The 15,814-nt window shown below is 48.9% G+C and overlaps 4 protein-coding genes across 4 annotated transcripts; 2 read left to right on the top strand and 2 right to left on the bottom strand.

Annotated features, from left to right (window-relative positions):
- Positions 1 to 1,035: 1,035 nt before the first annotated feature.
- Positions 1,036 to 1,371, top strand: PtA15_1A397 (uncharacterized protein; the record flags this gene model as incomplete). Its single annotated transcript, XM_053165420.1, has 2 exons — positions 1,036 to 1,162; positions 1,262 to 1,371. 2 exons carry the CDS (start codon positions 1,036 to 1,038, stop codon positions 1,369 to 1,371), a joined length of 237 nt encoding a protein of 78 aa, XP_053016614.1.
- A 334-nt stretch (positions 1,372 to 1,705) lies between these two features.
- Positions 1,706 to 4,174, bottom strand: PtA15_1A396 (uncharacterized protein; the record flags this gene model as incomplete). The annotated part of the gene is made up of 5 exons (XM_053165419.1): positions 1,706 to 1,975; positions 2,073 to 2,404; positions 2,471 to 2,597; positions 2,696 to 3,446; positions 3,522 to 4,174. 5 exons carry the CDS (start codon positions 4,172 to 4,174, stop codon positions 1,706 to 1,708), a joined length of 2,133 nt encoding a protein of 710 aa, XP_053016613.1.
- An 8,293-nt stretch (positions 4,175 to 12,467) lies between these two features.
- On the bottom strand, positions 12,468 to 12,979 carry PtA15_1A395 (uncharacterized protein; the record flags this gene model as incomplete). Its single annotated transcript, XM_053165418.1, has 2 exons — positions 12,468 to 12,860; positions 12,923 to 12,979. The coding sequence occupies 2 exons, from the start codon at positions 12,977 to 12,979 to the stop codon at positions 12,468 to 12,470; spliced, it is 450 nt and encodes a 149-aa protein (XP_053016612.1).
- A 1,330-nt stretch (positions 12,980 to 14,309) lies between these two features.
- On the top strand, positions 14,310 to 15,105 carry PtA15_1A394 (uncharacterized protein; the record flags this gene model as incomplete). Its single annotated transcript, XM_053165417.1, has 4 exons — positions 14,310 to 14,349; positions 14,437 to 14,699; positions 14,778 to 14,874; positions 14,951 to 15,105. 4 exons carry the CDS (start codon positions 14,310 to 14,312, stop codon positions 15,103 to 15,105), a joined length of 555 nt encoding a protein of 184 aa, XP_053016611.1.
- Between the last annotated feature and the right edge of the window lie 709 nt (positions 15,106 to 15,814).

The raw sequence follows: 15,814 nt of genomic DNA, 5'->3' as shown, positions 1-15,814 counted from the left end.
AAACTTCAGCTTACTGAGAGCATTTCCACCGCGGGCGGTATTTTCGGGGCCCTAAAATTTGATCTCTGGGAGTGCGCAGCCAGTTTTAGCGCCCGAAACTGCTGCGGCATACACCGCGAGGTCTCTAAAAATTCATGAAAGGCACACGTCGCCCCCGGTCCACTCCCCCGTCAATCATATGAAAGGCCGGTTATCGAGGGGAATTCTCTTCTTGATGATCGGAACAAACCGGGTCGCTCCAGTCATCGTGGGGAGTATATACTCCTCTCGATAACTGGAACGAACCGGCCATCGAGGGGAGTATGTACCCCCCTCGATGAGGTTGGAACAAACCGGTCGTTCCGGTCATTGTGGGGAGTACTCCTCCCGATAACTGGAACGAACCGGCCATTGAGGGGAGTATGTACTCCCCTCGATGATCAGAACAGACCATGAGTTTGTTCCGGTCATCATGGGGAGTACTATTCCTCTCAATGACCGGAAGGAACCGGACATCGAGGGGAGTATGTGCACCTCTCGATGACCAGAAGGAACCGGCCATCAAGGGGAGTATGTACTCCTCTCGATGACCGGAACAAACGGGCCGTCGAGGGGAGTAGCTCTTGATGGCCGGCCTGCCTTGGCCATCAAGGTACATATTGTTCGGGGGTGTGACTGATGGTGGGAGTTGTAGTTTCACGTGACTTTGTTCCGTGAAAGGGAGTCGAGGGGGGATGGAGGAGTCGGTAGGTGAGTCTCTAGGAGTCCCTACATGAGTCCCTACATGTAGGGACTCGAGGTCGATATTTAGGGACGGCCGTAAATTTTTGACGCAAATAGCGCCCGCGGTGGGTCGGGTTGAGGCGGTAAACTCCTGAAATTTCCAACTAGGGCCCCGATTTAGGGCCCGCGGTGGGAATGCTGTAACACCCAGCACCCCACCCCGCTTGCGTAACACCTTACTTTTACTCACAAGTCCCAACCACACGTGTAAGGGTTGAACCCTTCAACCTAAAAGCGTTCATCGATCAAATGTGAAGGACCGAACGGTCTACCATGAGCATCCACCGCCCGACACCAGCGACACCACAGGCTCTCCTCGCCTACCGGCCGGCCTACATACATATCTTGTATCTCTACCTTCAGCTCCGGTCTCGTATCATCGACTGTCGACAATCTCTCTGTCCGTTTGCTATCGGTGATCCCTTTGTTGTGGATCTACATATTTTACATCTCTCTGCTCATCAATAAATCCCCCTTGGTCCTCGGAATGGTCTCTTAGGCGTCGGAACCTCTCTACACGCGTCGGAATCTAGCTTCACATCTTCAGATAACCATCCAGTTCAGCTCATCAGACCTTCCAATGACCATCCGATCTTTGGCGGCAGTTAATTCTTAGATTAACGGATCCCACCAATAATAGCCCACACAAAGATGCTGCCGAGAATGGCAGAGACATGTGCCAACGAATGTCCTGGTGCAGGAACAGAGGAAGAAAAAGGGTGTATGTTTTTATTTGCTTTGGTTTTTGGAGAGACATGGTCGTGCCGGATATATCAGGAAGGGAATAACAACTAAGCCGCGAGAAGAGACACTAATTTAAAGATCTTGGTAGAGAGAAATAGAGAGAGGTTATTTGCGAGTAGGGAAGGAGCCCGTGAAGGGGATTGGGGAGAATGAAAATTGGCGAGGACTTTAGAAGGATGGGAGGAGTCAAGGGCGCAAATCAGGCGGATCCAAGGACCAATTCCTTGGCATTACTGATGACTCTGTCGACAGTCCAGGGGTCGGCCTGGCACTTTTTCCAGTTGAGTTTCATCCCCAACGCTTCGCCGATCTCGTTGGTGGCAATCAGGATCTGATCGATGTCTTGCTTCGTATGCGCCGCCGAAACACAGAACCTTACTCGCCCTGAGACCAGAGGCGTCGCAGGATATCCTACTATCACTACCACTATCGAATATCTTTGTAACATTAGTCTTGAGAATAATAACATCTTATTTTCCCCACAAGTTATTTAAAAAAAAAAAAAAAAAGCCGATTGATTAGATTTGTGACATCAAATAAATTAAAAAAGTTAGCAGAATTCTGACTTTTCCGGGTTGATAAACCAGTAATGGGACCACGGGAGAATCTTGATCGCCAATAACGATAAAGCCCAATTTACTCAATCCAGCGCGCAAGTACCTAGCGTTAAAAGCGAGCCGTCTCAATCGTCGTTTTCCTTCTGGCATAGCAGCTTGGCGGGTGATAGATAGCCCCGACAATACTGGGGCTTCTTCGATCATGATCGATTTGACGGCGCTGAGGATCTGCGAGATGACTGGTGGGGATAGAGATTCGGCGTAGATCGAAGAATGGCAGGTCTTTCGCATGTGTTGGATCACTGCTTTGCTTCCTGCAATGTATCCTCCGCTGGCACCGACTGATCGATAATCGTCAGCAAGCTTCTCACTTGATGGCTTCCCAGGAGACAGATTCATTCACATACATGATTTCGTAAGGGTGCCCATCAGCATGTCAACGCGGGACGGATCGATTCCGTAATAATCACACGTGCCGCGGCCGTTGGGTCCTAATGCCCCGATTGAATGAGCTTCGTCTAGATAAAGGTAGAACTGTTGAGAAACAGAGTGAAGGCCACATATCAACAATTATTTCATATTTTTTTTTCTTCTTCCTCTCCTTCTTGAGGTTGATGATGATTGAAGGGCACCTTGTATTGATCTTTTAAGCGCAAGATGTTCGGTAGATCGACTATGGAGCCTTCCATGCTGTAAATCCCTTCGACAACGACAACGATCTTGGTCCAAGCCCTGAGTCGACGGGGTTGCCCCTGACTGATGGCTTCTCGCAAGAGTCGCTCGAGATCTTTCATGTCGTTATGTTTGTAGGTTCTGACCATAGCGCCACTGAGCCGGGTTCCGAAGCGGATGGAGTTGTGGTTGTATTCGTCCGAGATCACTAGGGCGCCCTTACCGACGAGAGCAGGCAGGGTGGTCGAATTGGTCGCAAACCCTTGAGAGACCAACATAGCATCTTCGGCTCCAACAAATTGGGCCAAGAGTTTCTCGGTTTCTACGAGCAGCGGACTCGTTCCAACGTCATCTCTAGAGCCTGATGAGCTAACACCGAGTTCAGAAATCGTTGCCTCTACCGCATCAGAGCATGATCCTTGGGATTGAGCAAAGCCAAGATAGTTGTAGGATGAAATGTTGAGAGCCTGAGTGGTGGTTTGAGTGTACTTGAACGAGACACAATTGTCGGATGAGGTCCGATCGAGCAAAGTGATTGTCCGGGCAGGCGTTCCGGTGACTGGCCTTCCGAAGCAGTCGTCCAGTCTGGATTTCACTCGCCGCGTAAAGAATGAATCGAAGTCTGAGTTTAAGGCGGCATAGCCGTTGTGCAGTTTCAAATGAGCGTGAGATTGGGCAGAGAATGTTTTGCCAAACGCATCGCGAACATGCCTGATCGAAGAAGTCATGAATAGAACACATCAGGCAGGTTCCCTTTCGAAGAGGGGAAATAGGAAGTAGACAGACCCAATCAAGAAGACGAGCAGGTATGACCAATAGGTGGTCAGATAGGTGAAGTAACCAGCGTCCTCGGCAGAAATCTCCTGTTTTGGCGGGTTCGTTGAAGGGCTGAACCGGCTGGTCCACATGAATTCATGTTCGTTGGGATCGAATCCGAACTCGGCGTGGCGCAGACAGTGCGGGTCATCGGGGAAGGGCACGAAGTCCGGGTCGTGATCGAACGAGCGGGCGGGTTGCTGATGGAGGAGTTGGCTGGAGTTGGGCGGATCGGATGATAATGAGCTGGAGTGCTTGAAGATGTTCGGATCGGTCTGCTTGGTGCCGAGCCGCCAGCCGACGCCGGAGAAGGGTGCCTGGGCCTCCGCGGGGGGCGGTGGTCCTCGGAGCAGCTGGGTGGGGCTGGGGCTGGGGCTGGGCAGGCCGGCGGGTGCCTTGGGGAAGGGGTGGTGATGACTAAGCGGGCGTTGGAAGTGACGGGAATCGGTGAGCCCCGGGGAGTCGACCCGGCTGGCGGAGAAGGGAGTGCTAGGCAGGGAGGCCGAGTCGGTATCCTCGTCCTTCTCAGACGACCGGCTGGAATGTTCGGAATAGCTCAGCGGCGGGGTGAAGGACTGGTCGACGAGCTCGACAATCGACGACTGGTCTTCGTCAGAGTACATCGTGAGCTGCAGAAAACAATGAAAACTGTGCAGATATGGCTGCTGTATGCTCGTGCGGGCGATTGCGGCGATGCAGGGGCTGCTGGCTGGGGTTCTTGGCTGGTCTCGAGAAGCGTCGAGGCGGGGGGAGTCGGCTCAGAGGGAACGTCGGCCGGGTGGATGTGTCGAAATTTGTAATGATCTGTGGCAGTCTGGGCGAGCACAAACTGTTTGGGAACCTCGAGATGGGTCTAACTTAACACAAGTCCCCCCTGGTGGGAGCGCTGTGGCTGGCGGCGAAGCCGCACCTCCCGCAGGGAGGAGAGCCCTCCGGGCGGGGTCCCCCGGACCCTCCGTTCAAGAGGCTTAGTTAAGCTAGGAGATGGGTGGAAGATAAAGTTTACATAAAAAAATACATACATACATACAGCCCCATACATACATCCCCTGTCTTTCACCGTTTCCGACGGCCAGTCGCATGTACAACCAACATCTTGTTGGGGATCTCCAGGCCTCTGCAGGACCGTTGTCATTGCAATCCCAGAGTGCCCAGCTGATCAAAGAACTGTCGATTTCCTGCCAGGATGCGCTGATACATACAAACAGGAATCCCCTGCCAATCAATCCTTCACAAGCATCTCAACTGGCACAAGAATTTGGTCCGTACGGCAGCTCCCAGACAAACGAAAGCTCGGGGCGGATCAGAAGAAAAGCTGGGAGATGGAAGCAGCAGAGCAAAGCGTTGTCCACCCGCCTGCGCCGCCTCTCCAAACTGACGGCATGAGCCCCTGGAAGAACCCTCGAGTAGCATCGTCACGAAACACTTCAAAAATTGCTTGACTGACCGTGTCAAGATTTGCTACGCCACATGATGTCACTCTTGGTAATGATCAGATCATGTGAAGAGAATGCATCACATATTTAGCACGATGTGGGCCACTGTCCAATGGAGAGATGAAAGTGCTGTTCATGGCGAATCAGTTAACAAGTAACCTTACTGGGATCACACCTGATTTGCAAACTTTTGGATCTGTATAAAGCTATGTATGCTTTTTAATGACGAGTGGAGAGAAATCAGCTGCAATTATTTATTTTTATGTATGTACCCATGACAAAAGTAGTGTTCCCAAGATCAACGGTTCAAAGAAAGAAGAACAAAACCAGTCTATGTACTACTACTCCCCATTCTTTATCTAACAAAACATGCATGTATATACAAACACAGCTTCGCCGAAAAGAGGACCGGTCACATGTTTAATCGAAGGCGGAGGATAAGAGCAACACAAACCGCCCCCCAGGAAAATAAAGAGCGCTACAAGGGGGCCCGAACGGGAAAGCGAAGAGAATGAGTTCAAGTGATAGGAGATCTGTAAGTCGATAAGATCACAACGACTAGACGATTAATCGGAGGAACTCGAAGATGACTGTAGTCTCCAACCCGGAAATCCACGCAAGAGAGAGAGAGAGAGAGAGGCGATATCAAACCGAAAGGTCAGTAGCAGCTCTTTTGCACAAGCCTAAAATAAGCTGAGAGTCAGTAAGACAGAAATTTCAGGAGATCCAACTCACGGCCTCCTAAGAACAAGGCCAGAAAGCCGTAGATAATCGAGAGTGGAAACTTCGGTTTTGAAGCCTACCCGACGACGTGCAATTCATATTCCGTTGGGTACAAGGAAATCAGATGTCAGCAAGCAATTGACCACGTTTTCAACGACGGCGGCGTGTAGGGGTTTGTGTTTGATTGGTCTTACCTTGGGGCCATCGGGCACTGTTTTCTTGTGCGCGCCGGTCCTTAATGCTTCCGCAAACTTGGCTTCTCTTCGTTGCTGGATTCTATTCAGTTTGAGGAACACAATCATCATACGGTCAGCAAGATCCCAGCCTTCAGAAGTATAAGATCTCTCACGAGGAAAAGATAGATCCAAGCCTCGCGACTCGTTTAGAACAGAACAGACAAAATATGATCTATCTTCACACATACCTGGATTTTTGAGCAGCCTGACGAATCGTTCATGTAGCAATCATGCAAGGAGAAAGTCAGCTTGCTGTAGGTACGTATGGATATCAAAGGGTAAGGAAGTTCTGAGAACATATGTTATTCACCATCCTGTTTTATAGTCTGTTAGGAGTGCGAGCAAAAGTCTTCCGAAGAGATGGGTGCTGGAGTTTGAAGGATGGGGTGCTGGTGAAGTTGCTTGTGACGATGATTGGATGGATGGCTGAGTGGGGGATTTGATTGATGGCTCGTCGCTGGCGTCGGCTTGGTATTGCTTGGGGTGGTGTCTCAACCAGTCGAGGTTGCTTCCCCTGGTGAATCACTGCTCGATCGACCCGTCAGTGTCACTCCCCCGGCCCCCGACCTCCAAGGCTGTTGCCGGGACAACCAGTCAATCTCCGACGCCATGTCCCGGGGCCGGGGGTGCCAACGGTTCACATAGCACTGGATGATGTCACACTAGCAGCAGCGGGCGCGATCAGGACTAGAACGACTCTCTGACTGGAAACCAGAACACGCCAACCGGCAACGGCGAAGGGATCGGCGCCAGGCTGCCTATTTGACGGCCTTACATGGTCACTGGCACAGCTTTGTAAGAGATGGGCCTTCGAGCATATAAACTTCAGTCATCTCTGTTGAAACTGCAACTGCCCAGGTTTCCATTTCTCTCCCTGTCAGACATCTTTCCCTCCTTTCTCCTCCCTCCAGATGAATATTATGTATTTATGTCCACCTTCTGCCCACAACTTGTCCCCCAGTTGTAATAGTTTATAACCTTGCTTTACAGAAGAAATAAAACTCATCAGTTCTCTGCGCCTGTTCCCTGAGACCAACATCCAGTCTCTTGTAGTGCGTGTGCCTTTTTCCACCGCACAAGCTAGCAGCCTTAGCCCCCTTTTAGGGCTCCCTGGTTTTGTTCTCAGCCGGTGAGCATTTTTTGTCTTGGCCCATTTTTCCACATCATCACTGCCTTTTCTTGCAGCTTCAACAAATTCTGATGCAGTTATCAGAGAGTTGGCAGAAATGAGCGCCTTGACCTGGTAATCACATCAGCAACAATGGGCCACTACCCTACGGGCCAATATCCGTTAGTGTATCCATGGTTATGTGGCAAGACATATGGGGTATTGTTATCCCCAATTATAGCACAATTGTCAGGCGCGGTGATGCCAAGAGTAATACTCTTCTAGCTACACCGGTGACTGCGCAACGGTGCGGTGGTGCGCGTGGCAAAAGCGCAGAAGAAATGCTAAATAACTTGATAAGTAATTTTTAATAAACTCAAAAAAGGGGTTTAACGGAGGGGTCAGGAGCACCTGGGGTGTTTAAGTGCCCTCTGCGCTCCTTACAGGGTCTGCGCACTGGTGCGCAGAGGTTTTTTGAGGCCTGTGACTTCTGGGGCCCAGTGAAGGGGGTTTTTGGACGTTGAAAAAAACCCAGGATTGGTTTGTTGGGATAAAAATACCAATAGAAAAGGGAAAAAACGCAACCTCACTCTCAGAGAGGGTCTGCGGCAAAAAAGGCAACCAATTCAAGAATACCAAGATCAAGGCAAGGACAGGCTGGCAAACACGTTGATGGGACAAGGGCGGGACTGGCGAGGCAACAATATGGTTTGTTATGATTCTGATGGGCCTTTACTTGCTCAAAGGCCCACATCCTTGGTGACTTGGTGACGGCGTGTGCTGTTCCTTGGTCCAAGGGAGAGCTCTTGTTCAAGATAGCTTTTCTCAATCATTCATCTTTGGCCGGGGGGAGGAGTAGTGGTTCACAGCACTTCATTACTACTCCCTTCCGGCCTTTCCCGATTGAAGCTCTCTTGATCTATTTGAAACTAGAAAGTCTCTGGCGGCCCATTCTCTTGACCTGAGAACGGGGTTTAACCTGTTCTATGCTCACTCTAGTGTATCCAAAGTTTCTCATTGAAGATCTTGGGTATTGTTATCCAGGATACACTAAAAATACACTAACAGGTAGTGTATTTCTTTTGGATAACCAAGATTTCACTGAAATTTAGTGTGTCAGAGTTAAAATAACAATCTTCTGCACTACATTAACTTCATGGTTTTTGGCCTCTAGAAAATGCTTCTCAAAACATTATGTCCTAGATTCATTTTTTTGCAACTCAAAACCATCTTTACTACCAGAAATATCATTACAAATGAAAGTAATTTTATAATTAATTACAGAGATAAACTAACAGTTATTGTATTTGTTATCAGGAATAACAACATATAACAATCATAAAAATAGGATTTGGTTATTTTCAACCTGATATGTTTCAGCTACACTAACAATACAATAAAAGCCAAAAAGAATAACATCAAAAAGATGTATTTTTATTGACAGAAAATCAAGGATAAAGTATTATTTGTGTATCACAGTGGAAAAAACTAACAATACAGTTAGTGTATCAGCCCACAGTTGACATCAGACTGTTTGCAAAGCAACAATCCGGCTGATGTTGAGCTTGCAGCCCGGGGTTCCTTTTCAACCCGCTGTGGCACACAGGTGGATGCGGAGTAGTAAGATGAAAATTGTATTGAAACCTAACTTAGATTGGATGTATATACACCAGCAACGGTGCAACAATTCCAATACATGTACTTGTATCTTTGTGTATTGTATTTTAAAGTCCACCCAATACAGTGTATAAATTGTATTGTACTGGGCTGCCAATGAAATACATGTATTTTTGATACATGTATCCGCCAGCTGATTACGATACACAGATGAGCAGAGTGTTGTATTGGAACAGATGATACAATACATGTGAAATTCAGTTACATATCCTGATACACTATCATGTAATGCTCACATGTGGGATTGAACCCCTGACCTGAGCAGGTTTTACTGCACTGGCACTAGATCACCCTGCGCTCCTAATTGCTTTCAGTGCTCACTGTGTCCCTGCGGCGGCACTCATTAAATGCATATCTTGAAGCTGACATGCTTGATCCTTGTTTCATGCAGCCTTTCAATGATTTCTTCTCTGTTCTTGAGATCATCTGTGGCCAGATGAAATCCTTCCTTAGATAGTGCCTCCTTGCACATCTCCAGTCACAGCAGGAACTGGAACACACACTGCTTCTGGTTGATGTAGAATACATTCAAAGTGAAACCCAGTTTGGGCTTCTCAAGCTTTGCTTGGATTGCTGCAATCTTTGCACACATGGCTTTCACATTACATATAATGTCCGCCTCCCTGTAAAAATCAAGGTCTTGTATTTCTTGGCCCAGGGCTGTTCATAGAGGATGTGCTGCATGTTGTAGACCTTGTTCATAGTCTTACATCCCAGGCCAATAAAGACAACCCAGAGGCCATTTCCTGTGTCTTTGCGCACAAGGGAGCCAATTCCGGACAACATACCCATTCTGGAACTGGGGAATGAAGCAAGTGTGAGTGTGATGTTCCTTGGAGACAATGAGAAAGAGGAGGGGGGAATGCTGGTCCATGTATGTCAACACTTTTACAAAGGATACCAGGACAAGCACAATGTCATTAGTCTTGCTGGCAAGAACTCTGCCTGTGATAGTGGTCACAGTGGTCTCGCGGGTTTGAGCGTTGGGTTGATCTACTGGCATATTGAACTTGTGAAAAGTATGGTTTGAGTGAAGTGGGTATTGAACCCACAACCTTGTGTACTGTGAGAGTTAAACTCAAATACTCAGCATTCATGAGTGATGCTCTAACCATTGAGCTGAGTACAAATTGCATGGAAATGAGTTTGAGGTGATCACACACATAATCTGTGAGAGGTTGCAAACTACATTTAAGATTGGCATTGTGCTACACTGCAATTGAGCAGACAATCTACTCTCAATATGACACTGGTGCCTTGAGATTGCATGTGATAGAAGAATTCTTTTTGCAAATTCCTCAAGACATCACTTAGTGGGCTGACCTGCTGCCAAATTCTGTCCCTGCCCCACCTCAGACGTGGATTGAGTATGAACAAGGTGTTTTGCTCAAACTGAAACAAAACCAACACCACTTTTGCTCCAGCATCTCAACACAGAACCTCTGCTTCTTTTGCTCCAGCCAATACAGCACTCCACTCAAAAACTTGCCATCTGGGCTGATGAATCCTTCCACACTTCCCTGTGGCTTTGCCTATCCACCTCCTTCAGGCAATCTGCCATCTTCTGACCTTCCTCCTCAACCTCCATCAAACCAATCAAGCCAAGTTACCACCCCTGTTAAAACACATGGAAGTTATGTTTGATTGAGTAACGGCAGCCGCCGTTCCATACTTGACAAAAGTGAATTTGATTCCTCCAAAACCAACATCCAAAATAGAGATGGCCTCTCGCACCCGGGTACCCACCGCGGGTGCGGGTACCCGCCTGAAATTTTGCAAAATCTCAACACCCGCACCCGCACCCGGCACCCGCCGGCGTGTCCTCGGCGGGTATACCGGGTACCTGCTGGCGGGTGCCGGGTGCAGGGGCGGGTACCCGCTCTGATATACTCACTGCCGGTGAGAAATCCCTCCCGGTCAGCAATACATACACTCGCTGACCGGGAGGGATTACCACAGTCAGCAAGCTCATTGCGATGGCCGGGAGGGAGTCCTCCCAGCCATCGAGCCATCGATTATATTGATGACTGGGAGGGAGTCCTCCCAGCCATCAATTATATTGATGACCGGGAGGGAGGACTTCCTCCCGGTCATCGCAGCGAGTATATTGATGACCGGGAGGAAGTCCTCCCAGCCATCAATTATATCAATGACCGGGAGGAAGTCCTCCCAGCCATTGATTATATCGATGACCGGGAGGGAGTCCTCCCAGCCATTGATTATTTATTGATGACCGGGAGGAAGTCCTCCCAGCCATTGATGATATCGATGACCGGGAGGGAATCCTCCCGGTCATCAATATACTCGCTGACCCGGGGATTCCTCCTGGATTCCCGGGGATATAGTACCTCCTTGACCGGAGGGATCTCTCCAGTCAAAGAGGTGCACGAGCTTTTCGACCGGAGGGACTCCTCCGGTCGAGGAGTCCCTCCGGTTGAGGAGGTGTACACACCTCTGGGCGGAGGGATTGCTCCGCTTGAGGTGGTATGTACACCTCCCACCTCTTCAAGTGGAGAGATCCCTCCGATCCATCTGGCCCACCAAGATGGGCGGGTACCCGTTTTTCTCCTGCCCAAAAACTGAACACCCGCACCCGGCACCCGCCGGCGGGTGCTGAGCGGGTGTTCCGGGTACCTGCTGGCGGGTGCCGGGTACCCGCAAACGGGTACCCAAGTGCCATCTCTAGTCCAAAAATCAATTTCCAAGAAGAAAAAGAAGAAGAACTCCTCTCAGAAAAAAAAAGCGGGCTAGCTCAAACAAACAGAAGAAGACCTCAAATGCCAAGAAAAGCCACCAAACCAAATTTGAAGACTCTGGAGTCTGATTCAGAAAGCAAAAAGCCCAATGATGATGCAGCACTATTGCTTCTGAACCTCCCTCAGGAATTGGACAGAGAGAATGCTAAGGCTAGGAAGCGAAAAAAGAATTGAGGGAACACTGTGACAAAATACAAAAATATTGAATTGTACGTTGAGGAGCCTGTGTATGCTGAAGGGGAGGTATGTTGTTTCTTGTTTGTTCTTAACTTTTTGTTACTCACTGATCACCTATTCCTTTTATTAATCAGACTACCTGCCCAAAGCTTAAGTACAAATGCAAAATGTGCTGTAAAACTTACAAAAAAGGCAAGGACAATCAATCCAACTTGATGAAGCATTGTGATGGCGACACGGGCCAATTGGGTTGCTCAAGAAGAAATGAGTACTTTATTTCTCTAAACACAATTGACCAGATTGAACAAATATCAAGAGGCTAAAGTAAAATGACTACAAAACAATTTCTCACAACTGATACTTTGGGTGGCTAACAGAGAATGAAGAAATTACAACCGGAGGCAAGCGGAGCGGGCGGAGAAAAAGATCGGCTTAGCCGATAGCAGACAAATAGTCTGAAAAAAAGGACCAAATAACTTACTCGACGCAGATAAGACAGTGGGTGGGCTCAAGTGCGCACAGTGGGCTCAAGTGCGCACACAGGAACAGATGGTCAAGACTGATGATTTGTTTTCTTCTAGTCTAAGGTGGTTTAAATAGACTAGATACAATGTGTTTGACTTGTGGGTGTGAATAACTCAAGCATAATGAATAAGAAAAATTTCACCGGAATAAAGGAGACATGAAACAAGTTTCAATCATTGAAAGAAAAAAAGAAATGGTTAGGAGAGCTGAAACAAGTGAAATTCCAACAGAGAATATAGCTGATGTTGGGTGAGGATATGATAAATTGAAATATCAATTCAAGCGGAGAAGGTTGACTCGTGAGCAGAGGCCGGCCTGAGGTTGAGACCTATGAGGGCGGATACATAATACTGACAACGGAGTACGGCAGCCTCTGCCAGCTCAATGAGTTTCTGGGGTTTGCAAAGAGTGGTGATGCCGGTGAAGTGATGTGGGGATGGGTTGTATTGCTGCTCATGTTTGATGGCAGCCAAGGTGCTGAGCTGGGCTAGCGTGCGCTCGAGAGATTCCAGCTTCAGCTCGAGTTCTAATATCTGGTTCTGCTGGGTCCGGTTAGGACAAACAATTGATTCCAGCCACTCTGCTGGTTGGCCGTACTTGCACTGCGACTGCTGCTTGGGGCCCAAGTGTTTGCACGACAAACATATTGGCTTGACTGCATCACGATTGGTCTACATGGATCAAAAGGCCAGGTTTAGCATGATAAGGCATGAGCATGCGGGTGTGTGCATACCCTTCTTGCTCTGCAGTTGAGACAGGCCTTGTTCGGCTGTTCCGTGGTTGGTAGCATATGTTGGTCCGCAAGAAGGCCAACTCGCGAGCAGAGGCCGGCCCGGTGCTCAAGTGGTTGAGTGGTTGGGTTCAGGTGCAGGGGAGTAGCCTTCTACTCTAGCCCAGCTCACACATACGCGGGAGCTAGGCTACATGAATTGGTTTACAGTGTCCTCAGGTGCCTTCCCCCTAGGAAGTGAGAAGCCTCAGTTGGCGGGGGGACTAGCACCCAAGCTTTGTCGACATGGCAGCAGAGGCATTGATGCGCCTCTGAGATACGTGGCGAGATAGGTGACCCAAGGATGGGCCCCTAACTTGACACAAGTCCCCCCTGGGAGGTGTTATGGCCTGGTGTTATACCTCTCCGGGGGAGAGTTGATGCCCGCTACGATCGTGTAGTCGGGTGGTACCTTTTCTTCCTTCCCCGGGGCTTTTACAGGAGGCTCGCTGAGGCTGGCCGCGAAGCGGCCCCTCCCGTCCTACGGAGAGCCCTCCGGGCGGGGTCCCTCGGACCCTCCGTTTGAGAGGCTTCGTTAAGCTAGGATGGGCCCCGAGGGGAAAGGACAGCGAGGGGGACACAAAAGGGAGCTCTCTCAGCACCCTTTCCGTTCCCCAGCTCACAACTTCTCCCCTCGATCAGAGCATCCCAATCCCATCTTCTACGCACTCTCTCCGTTTTCTCTTCGACACCACCCACCCACCTCGACAGATCACACTCTAGGAGACGTGCACAGATCATGGAGGGTCTAGCACCGACCCCCCAAGAGCGTGCTCCTTTTCTTCTGCTCCGGGGGGTTTTTCACCCCTCTCGAGCCACCGGGATCCAGAATAGAATCTGAGGAGTCTCCGGAAGCTCGAGAGACATGGGATACAAAGCCCCCCTGACCCACACACGGCCGGCTTGGACCCCCCCCCCCCCCCCCAATGGGGCTCAAGTCGGCCTAGGGAAAGCGCGAAGGAAAACCAACGCGCCTCCCTGAACCTTAAGAAGCAAAGTGAGATAAGAGGGGACACCCTCCCCAAGCCCCCGGGCAGGAAGGAGTCCCCCACACTACCACCAGTAGGGTCCCTAGAGGGGCCTAAGCTGCGGTAGGTGCGTAGTACGGAGTTCGCCCCGCGGTTTTACGGCTGTAGTCGCTTGTAACCAGGAGTTGTTTGTCCTTGTGTTTCTGTTCGAGGTGCCCCTATAAGGCGTCCTCTCTCTCTTCAATGGAGTTTATACCCCAGTTCCTTTTCATATTCCGGCCATTCGCCAGTTTCTTCTCATCGATATCCCACGCTGGATACTTGCTAAGGGTTGAAGTGTAACCAACTCCTGTCCCATCACCTGCACTAGTCTCGATCTCACAATGTTCCTCCGACTGTTGATCGCTTTATCGCTGGTTTCACGTGAGTCTTTACAGAATCGCCAGTTTTGAGCTCGAAAATGTTGCAGAAGGTTGATTTGATATAAAAAAATTGCGTTCTTGCCTTTAGTATTAGCGCAAGTCGTCCTCTCGAATGGCGATTCTATCTCGTCCCAATTGAGGCCGCGTCTTGTCAACCACAGTGCTGCGGCGCTGAAGACTGAATTCAGTGATATCCACGACGAAATTCGAAAGGCTCACGAGCCATTGGAGCATGCTTGCAAGGCTAACGATTTGAAATCTGTTGTTGGAACGTTTGCTGGTTTCCAAAAATCTTTTCAAGCTCTGGCTAATAGCTGCTCAAAGACTTACAATCAACACAGGGGATCTCCGGTAAGTTACCCCACCTCTCCCCGTCTTCATGAGGAGCCATGTTGCTTAAAAATTGCTTGTGGATGAACCAACGAGCAGTCCAAACTCTCCAAGGGTTTCGTTAAGATACTGGTCGAGTTTCAACCTCTGTTGATAACCTTAAAGGCTCATCCATCTATGCTGAAAGGTTGTGCAAGTGCGTAGATCAGTTTCCACTCGTAGGCTGAGGAATCCTTCTAGTCAAACTGAAATTATCAATAATTCATCCTTAGACACTTTTCGAAGCACTTCGACCAGCATTAATGCGATGGTTTCATTCCTCAAGGCCGGGAAAGCTGACTTGAAGTCAGAGGTCCACAAAACCGGTGAAGGCCTTGATCTGAAACTCTTCGCGCAGTGCGGCTTTAAACTTAACCCATTCTATTAAGCTCTTTTTCTACCCCATCTGAGGTACTTGCATCGTACTTCGAACTGGACATCAATGCACATTCTCCTTCTCAACGTGACATTTTCTATGTGGTTTTATGGCGCACATTCTCTTATAGGCACACATCTCGTTTGTACACAAATGTTTTTTGGTTCAAGTCGTCTCACTCCTGGATGTGATCAGAGGAGTTGCAAACTAAAAAGAACAATTTATAAGCGTCCCCCTGACATGCGCTGCAATGGCAGGTCATATATTATTTTTTCGGTGTCCAAGTCCAACTCATGTCGACAACTCAAGACAAATCAATGTTTATCAACCTTGTTGGAGGCCCCCTCTTCGGGTGAGCTTTGATGGGAAAAGCGTTTGGTTGGTGGCAAAGCCCCTCCGGGAGAGAGGGACTCGTGTGTTATGTGATGATTTGAGTGAGAGACCATCCACCAAAAATTGATGAAAATTCACTCTCTGGATTTAGGGTTTAATCAATGTACAGTGGGTTATGTAATGTTTTTGACACTGCATTTTTCAATGCAGAAGCTCAGGACACAGAATTCAAGGCATGAGATTGGCTACCGAGGTGATACCAAAAATACGAGATAACCCACTGTACTACCTGTTTTTTCTGCAATTTGTGCCTGCATACCCCATTTTCTGCTTTTGTACCTGTTGTTTTCAGCTGATTTCTAGGCAAAGATAATAGTATCAAAGCTCA

The sequence above is a fragment of the Puccinia triticina genome, chromosome 1A, assembly GCF_026914185.1.
Source record: "Puccinia triticina chromosome 1A, complete sequence".
Classification (NCBI taxonomy): Eukaryota; Fungi; Basidiomycota; class Pucciniomycetes; order Pucciniales; family Pucciniaceae; genus Puccinia; species Puccinia triticina.
This window is presented reverse-complemented; position numbering and strand designations above follow the sequence as displayed.